At 32.9% G+C, this 18,981-nt stretch overlaps 1 protein-coding gene and 1 long non-coding RNA gene across 2 annotated transcripts; both read right to left on the bottom strand.

The window, feature by feature from the left end:
* Positions 1–3,657: 3,657 nt before the first annotated feature.
* LOC148772840 (uncharacterized) lies at positions 3,658–4,696 on the bottom strand. The gene is made up of 2 exons (XR_016032956.1): positions 4,628–4,696; positions 3,658–4,067 (listed from the first exon to the last, which is right to left on the bottom strand). It is a non-coding gene; the product is annotated as an uncharacterized LOC148772840 (long non-coding RNA).
* Positions 4,697–9,969: 5,273 nt separating this feature from the next.
* LOC105961622 (putative ADP-ribosylation factor GTPase-activating protein AGD8) lies at positions 9,970–14,767 on the bottom strand. Its single transcript, XM_012985857.2, has 7 exons — positions 14,365–14,767; positions 14,069–14,187; positions 11,500–11,956; positions 11,102–11,368; positions 10,587–10,712; positions 10,340–10,438; positions 9,970–10,241 (listed from the first exon to the last, which is right to left on the bottom strand). The coding sequence occupies exons 1-7, from the start codon at positions 14,431–14,433 to the stop codon at positions 10,134–10,136; spliced, it is 1,245 nt and encodes a 414-aa protein (XP_012841311.1). The 5' UTR covers positions 14,434–14,767; the 3' UTR covers positions 9,970–10,133.
* Positions 14,768–18,981: the final 4,214 nt, after the last annotated feature.

Below are 18,981 nucleotides of genomic sequence, written 5' to 3' on the forward strand. Positions count from 1 at the left end.
GTTTTCTTTTTTACTAATTTAATATTATATGTATAAAAGAAAGATACATGTTCGAATTTACTATATTGCGAAAATTGACATTGGTTTATTTTCTGCCATATGCATAGTAATATACTCCCAATTATTTATAATATTGAAAATTATAGTACATGAATTTCATGTTATTGTTTTAACTTTTATTTTTTATTTACTGAATACATTGACAATAAATTTTATGATTGATTTAACGTTTTAAATTATATACTAATTAAAATAAAAACTTTCTCATGATTATACTAATAAAATGAATAACATAAGTTTAATTTAATCAACTAATAATAAATAAATGAATTGATTTTATATATTTCAAAATATACAAATGTTGTTCTATATATTTGATATTAAATTCGTTTATTTACCTTATTTAATACCAAGGATTAAGAATATCAATTGGTTTGTTTAAAATGTAGAATGATCGTATATACTATATATTGTATTTCACTAATAAGTACTCACTATAACTCTGATAAATATAATTAAGTACATATCTAGAGCAACTCCAACCCAAAAGTATCAAAATGAGTTTGCAATTATTTATGTGATATTTAATATTTTATTTTGATATTTATCTAAATTTATATGTGATTTACTACAATCCATTATACTGTGGGGAAATGTATAGACAACCTATCATGGAAAAAACTTATGTTCAGCTACAAATATTCTGACTAATTTTTAAAATTAAAATTTTAAGTCATATGAAAATAAAAATTAATATAGGGTATTATAGTGTAGTTGATTATTAAATATTTTAACACTGTATATCTCACTATATTTCGGTATTGGAATAGTTGAGTTCTTTTGTCTAACTTACAAATTATGTATCTAAATTAGTAAAATATTCTTAAGTTTTCTATTACATCTTAATGTTTGCTTATAACCTTATAATATTCCGATAACTTTCTCTCCTCTCTTTAATGTGAATTTTTTGCTTGGCTATTCCGATAAACCATTTAAATTCAATGTACAGCAAAATTTATTCAATAATTTTGTAGCTACAACCTCTTCTTGCTTCCCTTGTAATTGAATCTTATTGTATGATTATCCCATTTGCATTTTAAGTTTTCTGTTTCAATTATATGGTCACAACAAGTTGTGTATGTTCTACTGTTCTATTATTATATTAGTTCATTTCTCAGGACTAAAGAACGTATATCCTGTGCAATTCATGGGCTTTAAAGATGAGAAGAGACTGCTAAAAACTGAAAGCCTGTGAACTAAATATGTTTCTACGAATGTTGAAGAAAAGGCTTAATTCTTAGCTAGACGGCATCAGCTGTGGGGAGTTCTTGCATTTAATTTATTCTCCTTCTTTTTTACCTATTAGTTTGATTTAATGATTTTGCATCTGTTAATGATTATTGAACAAAGTTCCAGCAAGTTGTATCCACCTAAATATATACATATCGACAAACTATCAAGAAATCAAGATTAGCTTCTCATTATTGTGTTTCCTCTTTGAAGTAGGTAATAACAATAGCAACAAGGCAGAAGTTTCAGAGGCTTCAGCTGCTGGAGCTGCTGTTTCTTCTACGATTCGGCATAACCCGCTTGGTTAGTTCTTCGAGATTTATGAAAAATTAATTTAATTTCTTTCCATCATTAATATGCTTATTTTTTGCTTTATGTAACCTGTTTTGCATTGTATTTTCGTTTTAATTTGGAAGAATCTGAGAAAGAATACTAATTCTGAAATTAAAGAAATTTCCTTCTCCTTGACCGTTGTCTGCATTATGTTCTCTTCTATTTTTTATTCGTATGAATCAACCGGGCACCGTGCCTTGCGCGGTGCTCCATCACTAGTATATATATATATATATATATATATATATATATATATATATATATATATATATATATATATATATATATATATATATATATATATATATATATATATATATATATATATATATATATATATATTAGTTTATTACTATTATTTTTTGAGGGGAAATTCAGAAACAATTCCGAAAAATATCCAAAAAATTCCGAAAACATTCCGAGAAATTCCGAAAATTCAGAAAATGAAGATTTCCGAAAATTCAGATTTTCCGAAAATTCCGAAAAAATCGGAATCGGAATCAATTCTTGAATTCCGAAAACACCCCAGCCCTACCCCACCCCACACCCCCCCCCCCCCCCCTCCCCCCTCATTCCATAGTAGATGCCCTAAGAATGGGGCCACTAAAACAAATCCCAAATTTTTCTCACTTCAATACCTCCAAGTTTAAAACCATTTTTTATAGAAGTTTTTACAACTTTTTCTTAGTTTAAAACCATAAATAAAAAAAAATTGTTAGCAAAGTACAAAAACGCCCTTCATCAACCAAAATACAATTTATACAAACAATTTTTTTATTGATCCTCACTTCAATACCAAGGAAAAAAAGAAAAACAAATCCTCTCTTCTTCTCCCCAAGCTCAAATCCCTTAAACCCTATCTTCTTCATCTTCTTAAATCCTCCAAAACATCTCCAAATTCAAAAAATCAAAACCTCACAAAGCTTATAAAATGGAGTTATAAGACAATAATATGGTAGTATTTATGGAAAGAGAACCCATTAAGGTATGTATCCATTGTTGGTAAAAAAAAAGAATTTTTTTTTCGACATATACCTTTCGAAATTGGGAGAAATTTCGACAGGTATGTGTCGATTTTTTTTTTTTTTTTAAATATATTTTTCGACACGTTGGTGTCGAAAATTGACCAAAAAATCGACATGTATGTGTCGAAAATTGCCGGCGGGTTTCAAAAAAAAAAACTTCAAAATCGACTTCGAAGCTCAAAAAAGACATCGATACTTACCTTAATGTGTTCTCCTTCCATATATACTACCATATTATTGTCTTATAACTCCATTTTATAAGTTTTGTGAGCTTTTAATTTCTTTAGTTTTGAGATGTTTTAGAAGAGTTTGTTGTGAGAAAGAAGAAGGAAGAGGTTGAGGGATTTGTGAAGAAGAAGATGAGTTTGAGGGATTTTGTGTGTTTGTATTGAAGAAAGAAAAATGAGATTTTTAATATTTGTATAGTATTTATTTTCATTAAGGGTATTTATGTCATTAATTATTTATTATTCAATTTTTTATTTTTTTTGTATTGAAGTGAGAAAATTTTGGGATTTGTTATAGTCATTCTCCCTAAGAATATGGCAAAAAATATAGAACCACTAATTACTCATAAGTATCAGCCTCATTTAAAATTTGTTATCGAAACCATTAGGGTTTGGTAATAATTTTAATAAAAGATATACAAACCGTCACGATTTTAGTATTGTTATAGTTTACCTTTTAGGTTATGGATACCGACCATTTAATATTAATATATATATATATATATATATATATATACTAGGGGGAGGCACCACGCCACGCGTGGTACATAATGCCCAATACAAGTAAAATACAAGATGGTTTTCGACTTTTAGCTCACAAGATATAAGAAATTAAACATTGTAATACTAACTGTGGACCTGTTTCTTTTTCTGTTTTTGATCATCAACAACTCTCCAAGAAGCTCCCAACAGTTTATTCAACACAAAAAACACATCAATCTTGTTGTCTACAAGACTACAATACTATAGAACAAGGATACAAAACTATGAAACAGTAAGAATAACCAAAGTGCAACTTCAAATAAAAAATATCAAGTACAAAATCTGAATGCATTTCCTAGAATAAGTTCACTATATACTTAACCTGACTTGATTTAATGCATTTCCTAGAATAAGGATTTTCTGCATAATTTGATGTAATTACAAGGACTCCTCAACCTATCACAAAAGCAAAAACACTTAATTTGGGTTCCATTTGTGGGAGTTACATTAGTTTTACGTAGCACTGGAATATCTAGAACCACATCTGTCAGTTACCCCGATCAATCAACAAAATCTCAAGAAACCTCTCTAGCATTTCCTCATCCTGATTGTAGAGCATCCATTAATGGAGATTCATGTTGAAAACTGTAAAGGTGGCCTCAAAGTGCTTCGAATTAACACCACCACAAGAGAATATTGTTTCAATTTCCTTTAGAAAAAAGATTCTAAAAATTACAATTTTATTATGTTTAATCAATCTTAAACTTGCTGGAGAAACACGAAACTTGTTGTCACTCAAACACAAGTTTTATGCTAGTTAATGCCAATTAAAGTATTAAACACAAACATATCACCATACTCTCATCGATGCCAACAATGTTGAAAACATTCAGATTTTCCACTGAAAAGAGATAAACTGAATACCGTGTATAAATTTAGATCAAAAGAGCCAAATACTTTGTCCCCACGTAAGCTGATGAATTCTAAGACACGCTTAATTCCATCATTAATATGTGAATATATCAAAGAAGGAAAAAAAAAAGATAAAAAATATGCAGCATAATGTCCTAAACAACCAAAAAACAACGATAATGTCTATGATAGTATTACAGCATAATGTTTACTTTAGTTTGACAAGCAAGCAAGCCAAAGTAAAATTTGTGGAATTTTTTTCCTCAATTAGGGAGTGGTTAATAAAGCAAATACATGCACATAAAAAGTTTAAATTTAATTTATTATTCCACCGATTTTAAATATGATCTTAAATACCTGTTTAAATCTTCAATGTTGTCAAGTTTTTCATTCTGATGCAAGACCCAGAATCAGGCAGACGAACTACACCAAGTTTTGTTTGTTATTCTTCAATAATAAAGTAATGTAAATATTTTGTAGCCTAAATTCTTCAATAATTTGAAGATGACAATGAATTTGTTCTAAAAACAACACAACAACAAATTAGGATCAGAAGCTAGAGGACATTTTTTAAATGAAGCAAGCCAATTTCCCATACCTGCAAATAGAATTATATTTTGTTTTTGAATATTTCTCATAACTAAGAAAGAAATTACAAACAGAGAAAAAGAGAGAGAACATAGATACAAAAATGAAAGCAAATCACAAAACTAATACACAAGTACATGGAAATAACTCAGAAATGTTAAAATATTAGATTTATTGTTTAGTTAATTAAATGATTAATATTAGTTTAGTAAAATAATTAGTAAAATAGTATCCCGTGATTATAGGATACTTAGTTAGTTGTTAGTAGTGGGTTAGTGTTCCCCTAAATTAAGATAAGTTTGTTTAGTTGTTTTCTATTTAAGTTGTAATACTCTGATTTTAGGTTGAAGCAAACAGGGACTTCTTCACCGTGCAATTTTTAGGGTTTATTTTAGAAGATCCACTGTCGTGCAAACAGTATACAATCGTACCTGCGATCGAGAAAAATATATTTGTTAATGAAAGAAAACTCCGAACATCTCAATCGCAGTTTTCATGACTATTAGAACTGAAGCAACTTTATTGAGAGATAGGGTTTCGGAAGATTGAACGGATGTTTGATAGATTTGACATTGGCGTGATAGATGGAAGCAGAAAACCAAGCGCGTGAAAAACAGCGAGTGCTATTCACGCAATGGTGAGAAATAAAGATAAAAGGGCCCACCTCTTTGGTCGGACCAAAAATTATAAGCATAAAAGAAATTCAGAATTTAAAGTCCTTCACGTTCATTTTTCGAAATTTAAGGCGTAAACGGCGTCGTATTGTGCTACTTTTGGTCCCAAAAAATAGAGAAATTTATTACTCTGCACTATTCATTAGAGGCCTACATCTTTATATGTTTGTAATATATATATATATATATATATATATATATATATATATATATATATATATATATATATATATAATTTAACATAATATGAATAAAAAAATAATTTTGTAAAATTTTAAACGAAATACTAAATGACTAGGAAGAATATAATTTTATATTTAATGAAATGTTCAAGTACATATGATTTTGTAGTATTCCAATTAATTATGTGTCATTTTCATACTTCATAATATTTTTTCAAAATCTTATACTGGCTACTGTTATTTTAATCATCCTTTTTGTTTCATCCGAACATTAGTTTTTGTGAAGCTTTACTTCTTTTTGTATAATTATTTTTAAGTTTCTTTAAAGTATTTAAAAGTTAGAAGGTCCCACATTTTTTTATTAATTTTTTTTGGTTTTGAGAAGAAAGACACATAAGGGTATTTGGAATGGACCCCTTCTCTGTTTATAGATCAAAAATTAGGCAATGAGTACATAAGAAGATTCAGACAATATGCCAAAAAATATAAGCTTATCAAAATTAGAATAACATGGAAATAATGGACAACCCAAATTAATGATAAGACAAGAGGAATGTGAGTGATCGCAAAAAGTATGGGAAAATCGAGAGAGTCCATTCACTTCCTCACCACCTCCTCACCACAACAGTCTAGGTCAGTTACAATTCCACCAAAAATGGGCAGAAAAAATGTGGCACCATGCGACAAACAGACAACTCCAAATAGATACAAACAAACTATGACCACTCCATCCTTGTCTAAAAATAGACAATGCCGAAAATGTAAAAGCGTGTGATGATGCTAAAGTTAGATCACCTTAGATAGTTGAAGTAGGATGAGCTGGAAGAGCAGAATGGATCACTGACTCACGAACTTGATGACCTTGAGATACCTGCGATCATAGAACACGTGAACTAGGCCAGGGGTTGATCCGGCGAAAACCCCTCCGACGCTCAAGTCAGACGTGCGGATAGTATAAATGGTCCAAATAATATAGTTGATAGTATTGCTCAGATAATAGGACGTACCTTGAGGAATGAGTTCAATTAGATGAGATTGTTGGGCCCAAGCCTTATTTGAAGGTGATTGGGCCTCGGGATAGTGGTCTTCAATATTGGGCTCGTGGCCCCGTAGATAAATAAATTGTAAGCCCATTGGGTTGGCCCAATTAGGCATATCAGCGTGAAATCTTGGCACCTATGTAGAACACCGACGGCGAAAGGATGGATATACAATTAGAATAACAAATGGATGCACACAAGTATTCGGATATTGGTGGTAATAATTCTGGTAATTCGAGTAGCTTTTTAAATGAATTTGGTATGGTTATAGTTTGAAATATATTAAATAGTAATGGTTCTGGTATTACACTTTTTCACCATCCCTAAGAAGTGTGAATAAAAATCGATAGGAATAAAAATCGATATCGTCTTTTTTTTTTTTATTTTTATTTTTTATTTTTGCCATAGAAAAGATTTTTATCCCATTACTTCGTTGAAAGTACACCTATGCCTCATTGAACCCCTTATGGGCCGGAAGAGTACCCCCTACTATGTTGGAAAACTATGAAAATAGCGAAAGCAAAATAAAAACGCTTCCTATAAGGAGACCGTTGCGCTGAAAGATATTGATAACCCAAATCCGACAGCAAATTTTACCCAAATTCTTATCGAAGCTCCCATAACCTCAACTGGTTGCAATGAAGCATTACTGAAACTGATCTCGAAAGCGCCTGAGAATGGAAAAATTCTTGATAACATTTGTGACTAATAAGCCCAATCCGCGAGGTGATCTGCCACTACATTCTTTTGCCAAAAAATATGATCAATTTTATACCCCGGCTTAAAAAGATCTAAACATTGCCGAAACGGATATGTGACGTCCCCATTCAACGATGATATCCCTTGCATGTCGTTAAACACAAGCATATCGTGATCATTTGTAAGGCATGACATACATGCAGTCCGTCAGAAAGCGCAAGTAGTTCATCTTTGTTTTTCGAACCCCAGCCATACTAGGAGAACGGTGCCGTGAGCTTCCCCTAACTATCTAGAATAATACCTCCTCCCGCGCACAACACATCCTTAGCGGACCCATCGACGTTAAGTTTGTACCAGCCTGTAGGAGGGATATCCACCTGAACCACCTACGAGTCGGCATATTAATTTGAGCAATTGAAGGCTCAACCTTTGCAAGATATTATATTGAATTATAGGCTTGTTTTTCTTCTTCGGTTTCAACATGAGAACCTCCAAGCCCCAGCTGATGCATTATCCGCTGAATAATCATCGAAGAGTCCACCAACGATGCCTTCCTTTAACATTGAGAAGGTCCCAATAAACCATAGCAAAGAACTCTTCAGAGTTTGAGAGGGTGCAAACAACCTCATCCTCTTTGTCCTGATGAATAGTGCAGTCGTTGGACGATAGATTGCATGTATACATCAAATTGATCAAATCCTTCTCGAACTGCGCGATCATGATTTAAAGATGACAAGCGAGATGCTCCCCAAGCCAGTTATCATTCCAAAATTTAATCTTCCCATTCCCGATAATCAATCGAGAGATATTCCCAATCAAAGCCCCATGAAAACTAATAGACTTCCATATAGCCGACGTGAAGTGTCTATGAATCATCTCGTCATCTCTAAAATATTTATGCTTCGCAAATTTCACCCAAAGAGTTCCACCCTTATGAACTAACCACATAAGTTCCCGTATATGCAACTTTGGCGTTGGGCCAAACTCTCAATGCCCAATTCGTCTTCTTCCACCGAATATGTACATTGTTGCCCCACTTGGCCCGATGAAACTGTGTAGCTCCACGAGAATTCCATACGAAAAGGGCCATGATTTGTTCAATCCGATGTAAAACCGATTTTGGAACATACGAACATGAGAGCATGTATATTGGAACACTTGCCAAAACCGATTTAGTCAAAGTAATTTTCCCTCCAAAAGAAAGCAATTTCGATTTCCAACCATCTTCTAATTAATAAAAATCGATATCTAGCAGCTAACAAGCTATACAAAATATTAGCGAACTTCCAAACTTGTTTGGAATTGTGGTATACCAATCCGACCAAGAAATAGCTGCTTTTGAACATGACGAGGAACCTCAGTAAGCAAAAGATATTCCTTTCAAACGCTGCGATTGAAGGCTTCTTTTGCTACTGCATCTGCGATCAGATTATGCTCCTTCTAGTAAATGTGTAAATTTTCTAACGGATGAATGATTCTGCTAAATTTTACAACTCAAAATACAAACAAATGTTAAACATTACTTATTTTTTAAATCATTTAAACTCCTAAAAAAAAGCACCTTTGGAAAAATGAAACTGGTTTTGAATGTCTTTCCAAACAAAAAAGTTGTTAAGAATATATTTTTCTTGATTGATGAATTTTAATTTTTCCAGTTAGATGAAATATAGGTTCTGATTGGTTCATGAATTTCAAAACAAGGAAAATGAAAATGTAAAGGAAAAGGAAATCAAGGACTTTTGAAATCTACTTGTTTTTGGTTCATAAGTAAAATGGTGATTAAAATGGCTTTGTGGAAAATTATTTTTCTTACTTTTATTTGGTTTCTAGAAAAAAAAAGGTGAAAATAAGAATGAAATATTAAATGGAGTAATTTTATTTTCTATCAAAATAAAAAAAAAACTGTTCTGTCAGAAAAAAAGAAAAAAAAAACATGTGAATATGAATCTAATTTAATAATTTATAGTTATGATGTGTGTGAGAGAGAAGAGGAAGAGGAGAGAGGAAAAAAAGAGGGAGAGACGAGAGAGAAGAGGATAGAGAGGAGAGAGTGGACTGAGAGAGAGAGAGAGAGAGAGAAAGAAGAAGAAAAAAGGGGGAGAGAAAGAAGAGAATTACATGGTATTTTTCTCACTTTATTTTTTTAGGAAAATGCATTTTCCTAGTTTTAGTGTAATTTTTTTCCCACTTTTCCTCTTAATTACATTACCTAATACTTTATCTTGCAACCAAACATGAAAATCAATTTATCTAATAATTTCACCTTTTTACTCATTATTTTCCTTGAACCAATCAGAGCCATAGTCACCATGAACCGTGTACTTTGATCGAACAAGGTAAATGTACCAACAAACAAAACCAAATTTAAAAGATTATGGCTATCGACTATTGTTTTTCCTCGAGTAAACGCAGTAAGCTGATTAGAAGTTTTAGAAGCCAAAAGCTTGTTTCTTACTATAAACATAACCATTAGCATCATCAAAACCAACTAGGAAATAAAACAAGGGACAAAAATATCTTAAAACTCTGGAGTTCCAAATATTATAACTCAGTTTAAGAAAGAAGGCTCTTCTCTACATAATACACTACATAAAATATATGGGCAGGTAATAATTTGCAACAAACCTTTGTTTTAATGTAAGAAAAAAAAATACAATTATATTGTCTCTATCATATATCATCAGAGAATTCTGTCCTGAAGATCTGTTAATAAAGAGGATGCCATGGAGCTTAACTTCTTCCCAGTTTCTCCTGCCATGCTCTTCAGAGAGGAGATATCTTGCTGTGCCTGATAATAATAACCAAATAAAACATATTTTTATATTTCCTAAATAATTTTAAATTAATATCTTGGAAAACTAAGAGAACGATGTTGCTCAGTGTTACCTGGAAAGACAGCTTATTAATGAGTTCACTTGCTGAAAGGTCAATAGCAGAACTCGAATCGTTACCAAAGAAATCGGCACTCGAAATTGACGATGACCCCTACAACACAAACAAAACAGAAAAAAGAAAAGGAAGGGACACATAAGCACAAATTAACGCACGAGTTTACGACTTTGAGGTGTGTATCAATATATATATACAATGAAATGCCTCCTCCACAAAAGAAACCAAGGCATATATGACATACCGAGAACTTCTGCAATGAAACTGATGCCTCCAAGTCACTAGATTTGTTCTGAACACCAAAAAACTGAGCTGATGATATAGATTTTGCATTAGAAAACTTCTTTCTCGCTTCATCGTTTTCTTCAACCTGATGATGATAGTAATACATACAAAATGAATTATACTTGATAACTTCAGGTATAAACAACCTCGAATCATCAGTAAAAGATCACAGCAAGAAAAGAAGTAAAGAAAAAACGAACAGAAGAACAAAATATGAAAATTAAAATGAAAAGGGAAATCATTTCCAGTTAACAACCAGAGTCAATGATTGCTTAAGCTATCATGAGGAAAGAAAGTAGATTGGACAATGAAGTATTTCAATCAAAATTACCATGTTATCGTCCCAAGAACTAGATTGAGAATTTGCCCAAAGTGAATATAACAGACATTAAAAAACTTTTCTCCAGCACACAGAGAACATTAATAAGTTTTCTACCTACAACGGTAAGTTTGTAAACAAGCAATTTCTCTTACTTGCACTTTTGATGAGTTGGAGCTGCTTTTCTTTGGGAAGCCACTTTCCATGCCATATTCAGCAAAAAAGTTGGAAGACTTAGGAGGTGAAACATGGCTAAGACGAGCACCTTCAGCACTCATCTCAGTAGGTTGTCCATTGTCTGTATACTCAAATCGGGATTTATATGATGAACTCACTACTGGGGTGCTACTGCTTGAAGAGTTAGCAGAAGAAACCTGTACAGGTGGTTCTTCAGGCTTCTGGTCATAAAGGCTTTCACTTGGCTACAACACAGAAAACATTTCAATATTCATTAGATTGAAAAATTCACGTCAATAACGGATAAGTATGAACACATAATATTAGTTCCAGATATACTACATAAGATATTCACTGTAAGGAAGATGAGAATTACCTTGGTAGTAAGCTTTCTAGCACCTAGCCCACCTGTCTTGCCAGTTTTTTTGGCACCTAGAGACTTCTTCATAGTCATCGTCGCAGTTGTGTGAGAGGCTCTTGGTGAAGCAGAAACCTCAGGGGTTACAGTTTTCACAAAACTTCCATTTGGAGCATCATTCGAGGAAGCTACTTTTGGTTCTTCAATGATGTTAAAATCAGAAAATTCATTACAAGGTTTTGATGACAGGGCAGCAACAGGTGATGAAGGCAGGCCTACGTCTTCTGGATTGCTTTTAGCAACTTCTTTGGAGAGTAATTGCCTGTATAACTCAGCAGCTCTTGAGGTGTATTTGGCCTCAATCTTGCCTCCATCAGTCCATCCATGTTGTTTAAAGAAAACTTGAGCACGGTTATTTCCACCAAAGGTCATCATTTTCAATTGATCAGGAGTCCATGAATCCATATTCGTAGACCTACAAGTTATGAATACTCTTAGTCGATAAAAGAACGTGATCAGGTGCCTTGACCATATAGTCAAGTCATGGACCAAAATCAGTAAATGGTTTTTCCCTCATTTTCTCCAACCCAATGTGTCCTGCTCAGGTACAGGGTATACTGTAATTCACAGCACACAATCCCATACTGCTGAGATCACATAATGTTTCTTACTTCTTTGCCATATTATCCATTGTTTCAGCACTTCTCTATTTCTTTATCTACACATATTTATAGCTATACATTATAACCACCGACTATGTGTCTTGTGTTCATGTTTTTGAGTCTTTGATTTCATTATATGCATGATTTATTTGTTCATTCCTACTATGATGCATACATTATTAAGGCCATAAGGAAATTGTCAATGCCTTTCAAATAAAGAAAGCTAGTCTGAAGATAATTGACAATCCACACAAGCTTGAGATAGTCTTCATTATTCACTAGCCATATATGAACCTACACCCGGATTGCAGGTATTGCCTTTTTTCTTTTAATAGGGCATCAGTGTTCTTGTATTGCTTTTTGCTTAACAAAAGTTTTAGTGTCTTATACTGCCCCCTTATTGTTATGTAAATCTGATTTATACTTATCCTATGCTATATTGGTAGCAAATATATCGGTATATGTCGGTCATTTCAGACTGCACATACGTGCCATCTAAAATCTGCAAGCAGAGGCAAAAACCTTTCTGGAGTTAACTCAACCAAATAAATCTTCAAGAATGTTAACTCCGAGATCCAAATGTAACAGATTTTTAGCCAGTCTAACCTCAAACAGAAGTACAACTTCTCTTTCAAATGTGACTAGCTTCTAGCCAAAATGTTAATTACTTAATGTCAGTTAGGCTTATTTTTTAGATTATCCATATTCCAACATTTTCTAGTTTTGAAAGAATGAGTAAAAGAACAGTAAAAAAAAGAAGAGAATTTATAAGTGACTGAAAGAATGAGTAAAAGAACAGTAAAAAAAAGAGAGAGAATTTACAAGTGATTGACGCCTATTAACCACTAGCCCTGATAAACAAAGATTTAGTTCTACAGAGTTAATTTCTAAATTGATGAATATAAAAACTCTCAAATATACCATCCGTTTGTTACATTAAGAGGAGTGAAATTCTCATTTTCTTGTGATGTTGCAGTAAATAAAAAGTAAAGAGATGTGCATAAAAGTGGCAAATGAAGGAGGAAATTTTTCTACACCCGACACGTATATGCAATTATTATCGTAATGCACTGTCGAAGCAGTACATTGTCGTTTCGATAGGGTATACCAAAGAATGCTCTAAAAAGGAGAGCTCTTGATAAGTTGATTTACAAAGTTTTCAAAGATCAGCAGGACGATGAATGCATAACATTCTTGCATCATACCCCATCTCAAAGAATATCAAAAAATAATTTAATAATAAAATACAATGAACATAAAAAATGTTCATTGATCGGGGTAGGGCTTTGCTTAGAAAAATCACATCCCAGACATGGCGTACAAATTCATGATCAAAAGTTTTTGGTCACTGGTACATCTTTCTAAATGGTATTCACAAAGTTCATCAACGTAATAGATCTAGATATCATTCGAGCATATTAAATTGAAGTTCACATTGCAACTACCAAAGTTTTCAAACAAGAAAAGAGCAGAACCTACAGAAATACAAAGGAAATTTGGTGTATAAAGAATAATCCTCAAATTTATAGGTGAATGTTTTCACAAATACTCGGACAGGAAGGCATTACTAACTAACACGCAGAGCAATTTTCATACACACAAGTAGGATAAAATATTGAGGTAAAACGTCAACTCACTGCAATCAGAAATACAAAGAACTGCCCATATTGACAATATTGACATATACTCCAGTCTGCACTATACTATCAATACAACATTTCATATCTCCACATAAACCAAATCAAACTGGACAAACAAGTTTTTTTTTCTAGATATAGAAGCCAGACGCAAAATTTCACAATACATTACCTAATCAGCAAACCACACCGAAAGAATAAGAAAACCACAACCAATCAGCAAATCCTCAGGATGCTCTAACCGGAAAACCAAAACCAATAAATACTAAATCGGAGAAAGGGAAATACCTGACGAAGCTGACATGGACGCCGAGGCTTCGATGAACCCCCGAACAATCAATACAAAGGAAGATCCCATAGGTAATCGATGCCCAATTTGGATTCTTAGCATTGCAATCGAAACACATCTGAAATCCCAAACATCAATTACAAATTCAGGGTTCGCCCAAACAAAAAATTACAAAAACAGAAAGAATAATTGTTCAGATCTGAATCAGATCTCAGCATTGCTCATCAAAATCCAAAATTTTACCCCCACAAAAAAGACCCCTTTTTCAGAAAAAAATAAAAAAAACGAAAATGACCTTATTCTCCGGCTTTTGTTTGAGCTTGCGGAAAATGGCGTTTCTTTCGGTGTGGTTGTCGGAAGTCATGGTTCTGTATTTCTTCCGGTGCGATGTGTGTGTAATTCTGTATACGTTGATTGTTGTGTTTTTTAGAGAGAGAAAGGCGTTTGTTTCTCTATTTCTCTCTCAAGAACAAAATACAAAATGCAAAATGCAATTGAAGAAGAGTAGTGAGAAATACAATCTGTGAGAAATATGTAAAAATAAAATTTGGAGGAAAGTTGCGAAAATGGGCCTCTAATTTTAAGGGCAATAAAGTCATTTCAGATGACGTAAAGTTGTTGTTGGTTATTATTAAGAGCAAGCGGCGGGTGGAGGTGGTACAAACCATCGGTGTATATGTCCCAGCTGTTTTAAGGGTATGTTTGGAAGTAAGGAGATGTGCATTTTGTTATATAAAAGATAATTGGTAAATATTATGTGATAATTATATTTTTGGCCCCTATGTTTTAGAAAAAAAATCAATTTTAGAACTTATACTTTTTTTGCAATAAAATCATTTTTGGTTCACCGTTTAATTTTGGTGTTAGAGCAACTCCAATGGTAAAGTATCAAAATCGATCATCAAATATTAATTTGATACTCGTTTTATTATTTTGATACTCATTTACTCCAACCGCAAGCATTAGATGAATCATCTAATTTTAAATATAAGAATAAATATATTTAATATTGACACGTGTCAATTTTTAATTGGTTTGTTGGGTAGTTAATGTTTTGATACCTCTTTTTCCAGAGGCATTTTTGCATCTCGGGAAGTTGAATATCAAAATAACTACCAATTTAATTCCCCCATTGGAGATGAAAATTTATGTTTTGGAGCATCAAAATAGAAGTTATTCCATTTAATTCCCCATTTAATTCCTCCATTGGAGTTGCTCTTAGAGCAACTCTAGTGGAGGCACTAAATGAAGTATCAAACTAAAAAACTACCACTTTGATGCTTTAAACATAAAAAATCCTTCTCCAATGGAGGCATTAAAGGGAGAATTATTTTGATCCTCAACTACCCCAAGGTGCAAAAATACTCCCTCGAAAATGAGGTATACAAAATATAACCACCCAATTAACCTATCACTATTTGACACGTGGCATTTAAAAATATAATTATTCATATACTTAAAATTTGATAGTCTATTTGATATTTGTGGTTGGAGTGAATTTTTTTTCAAGAAGTATCAAAGTATTATATCAAGTATCAAATGAATATTTAATGCTCCATTTTGATATCTCCCATTGGAGTTGCTCTTACTTCGGATGGACAAAAGTCACCTGTTTTGTTTTGCACGTGGGGATGCTAAAATAACCCCTTAGAAGTTAGATTAGACCCCCTTATAATCGCTATTTTTTTTATTTAATCCTTATTTCATTCTATGCCTACAATTTTGTCCAAAAAATATAAAATTACAATGTAATAAAAATTGTGCACAATCAAAAAAAGTTGTCGTACACATTCAATTGATATACTATAACAAAAAAAAACGGCGGTTATATACAAGCCCATTTTTTTATTAATTCAAGACCTTCAACATAAAAATACTAATTTACCCTTAATGAAATTTAAAATCAAATAAAAAACACAAAATATTAAAAAATAAAAAGAAATCATTTCCTTTGTGCAAGACCAAATAAAATACATAAATTTAGAAACTCCTCTTCCTTATTTCACGACTTAAACTCACCTTCTTCTTCTCCTTCTTCTTCACAAACCCACAAAGAAATCCTACACACCAAAATTATCAAATACATACCAAATATTCACGATGGAACCAGAAAATAATGATATGGTGGTTTACGAGGGTGGAGAACACAATGAAGTATGTTTTAACCCTTTATTTTTTCTTTTGGGTCGTTTTTTTTTGTTGGGAAAAAAATTCGACGATAGCAAAAATTGGTCTGCAAATACCGATTTTTGTTACTAAAGTCGGTAACCACATTCCGATTATTTTAATAAAAATCGGTACTTATACACCGATTTTTGTAATAAAAATCGGCATGACAACACCGATTTGTTTTTGTATTATCGGTATTGTCATGCCGACTTGTACTACAAAAATCGGTTTTTAAATACCGATTTTATTATCTGTGTTTTTTTAAGACCGTTTTCTCATACTTTCGTGCATCAACCTAGGGGATTGATGGAGGATTATTCAAATGAATTATCTAACGAATAAATATTTGAGATACGGAAAGCTCTACTCGATTGGGTTAAAGACGTGGTAGACGCCACCGAATGGTGATAAATATTTTCGTTCCAAATATTTAAAAAATATCAAATAACCAAATATATAATGTATTATTTAAAAAAAATCAAAAAATATCGGTATTCGAAAACCGATTTTGTACTCAATAATCGACATTAGAACGCCGATTTTGACTTGTAAAGTCGACGTTGTGTCGCCGATTTGGTTAACAAAAATCGGTATTATGACGCCGATTTTCGTGTACAAAATCGGTCTGGATAAACCGATTTCGGAAACCAACGAAAAAAATAAAAAAACCAATTTCAATCTCAATTTTTTTTCCAAAATCGGCCAAATCATTGCAACCCAACAATAAATAAGCATAAATTAATGTTCATTTATACATATTTATCAAGAATCGATGTTCGATTAATATTTTCGAATTTACAAATAAAAATTTAGTAAAAAGGACATTGATGCTCGATTAATGTTTTCGAATTTACAAACAAAAGTTTAGTAAAATGGACTTACTTGTTGGTGGTGGTAATGGTGTAGTGGGTGGGTCGCTGGTCATCGCCGGTGCGGTGAAAGTCTGGTTGGCAGTCGTGATATTTCTTTTTTTTGTTTTTTTTTTTTTTTTTTGATTTTTGGTCTTGAACAAATTAAAAATAAGATTTATTTGTATTTGAGTATTATTTGTGGATAAGGGTATATTTGTCATCTTTGGTCTTGATGTAATAAAATTAGATTAATTTGCGGGCTTGAACTAATAAACTCCTTTATGTGGTTTTGAACTAATAAAAAAATGAGCTTGCATATAACGGCCGCCAACAAAAAATTCAAGCAAACACCACGAAACACAAAACCATGTTATCATAAAACAAAATCCATTAAAATATCTTTTGGCCGCCCCAGGTTTCACATAGCCCTCGTCGTTTTCTTCAAGCTTCTATTGCAAAAATTATAAATTACATGGTGGAAGATTAGAGATTTTGTGAGCAAAATGTGTGGTGCTCGAGTTCTTGTTATATAACGGTGGAAGATGATTGCTCTGTTAGTAATCAAAAGACTCAAGCTCAAGATTTTATCAAGACTAGAGTCTTGGATAGTTTTTAATACTAAAACGTTAATAAATAGATTAGATTTAATTCCACTTTAAACCAGTCTTATCTATACATGCTAATAAAATTACAATCGGCTTAAATCAAATCTTAATTGAGTTTTCAATGGCTCTTGGGACTCATATCCCAACAAATGCACCCTATATGTCCTCAATAAATCCAAGGAATCCGTCGACCAATGTGGATGGACGTAGACACGTAGTGGCGAAACTAAGGTGGACTCGCAAATAATTGGGAAACTCACCATTCCTCCAAAGGTCAAAATATTTCTATGGCGATTTTGCTCCAACATTTAACTGACTAATGTTGTACTATTCCGAAGCAAAATTGATAATTCTACGATGTGCATATGATGTAGAATTGGTGTTACATGTGTTATTGGTTTGTGGCGGCATGAAAGTAATGTGGCAAAATTTGTTGGGAAAATTGGTTAAAAATTGAGTCATTAACAATTTTTTATCAATGTTATTGTATAGTCTAATTGATTATATAAATCAATTTTGGATTAGAATAATATAAAACCAATTTTGTGGTGAATGAAAAATTACTAGTCCAAAATATAAGGAAAGTTGGATTTTGAGCTATCCCATATTGGAAAAGTAGAGAAGTACTGAGCTGTATATCTATCTAAATGTTAGGACAAAGGGCCATGCCCTTTGGGCATTCAACTTTGTTTGGGAGAAAGACCTATATGTTATGTGTTTCGAATCGTGCCCACACGCGCGCCGCCGTCTATTTGACCGGCCTGTCACGGCCCGCTAGTTTTGGCCCAATTGTATAGTGGTAAGTAGGGATTCTTTGGTAGGTAGAGGTGTGGTGGTAGGTAGAGACATTTAAGGGATTCTTTGGAGTGTTCCACTCCCAACCGTTAGATCATATCGATCTCCACCCTCCATTGAGGAGGTGGTCTTGTATAAATAGAGGTAGGGTCCTCATTTGTAATCATCCAACAAATCCAACAATAAATCCAACAAGTACTCAAGTAATAAAGTACCTTTCCTACCAACTCTCGTATCTTCTTAATTTCCTTCTTCGTTTCCATCACTTAAGTATTCGCAACACATTCGGGAGAGGCTGACTTAGCTATCGCGAGGGGCGAGAAGGAGCTAAGGCCGCACGGTTCTTTGTTAAGGGAACAAGTCCGTGACAAGTGGTATCAGAGCCCGGCTAAGGGCTTTGTGTTGATCGAATTCTCGACGATGGCGAACGTTAAAGATATTTCGTACGTAACCGAGGGACGTGGCAGGGAGGCCCACGTAAACAACAAGAAG

This window comes from Erythranthe guttata, chromosome 1, assembly GCF_056151865.1.
Source record: "Erythranthe guttata isolate IM_541 chromosome 1, IM_541, whole genome shotgun sequence".
Lineage (NCBI taxonomy): Eukaryota > Viridiplantae > Streptophyta > Magnoliopsida > Lamiales > Phrymaceae > Erythranthe > Erythranthe guttata.

Excerpts from the sequence above, each read along its gene's own strand:
- LOC105961622 (XM_012985857.2), bottom strand. The coding sequence starts at position 14,433 with ATGACTTCCGACAACCACACCGAAAGAAACGCCATTTTCCGCAAGCTC. Across the intron at positions 11,957-14,068 it reads GTCCATGTCAGCTTCGTCAG|GTCTACGAATATGGATTCAT; the intron begins GTATTTCCCTTT and ends CATAACTTGTAG. Across the intron at positions 10,242-10,339 it reads TTAATAAGCTGTCTTTCCAG|GCACAGCAAGATATCTCCTC; the intron begins GTAACACTGAGC and ends TATTATTATCAG.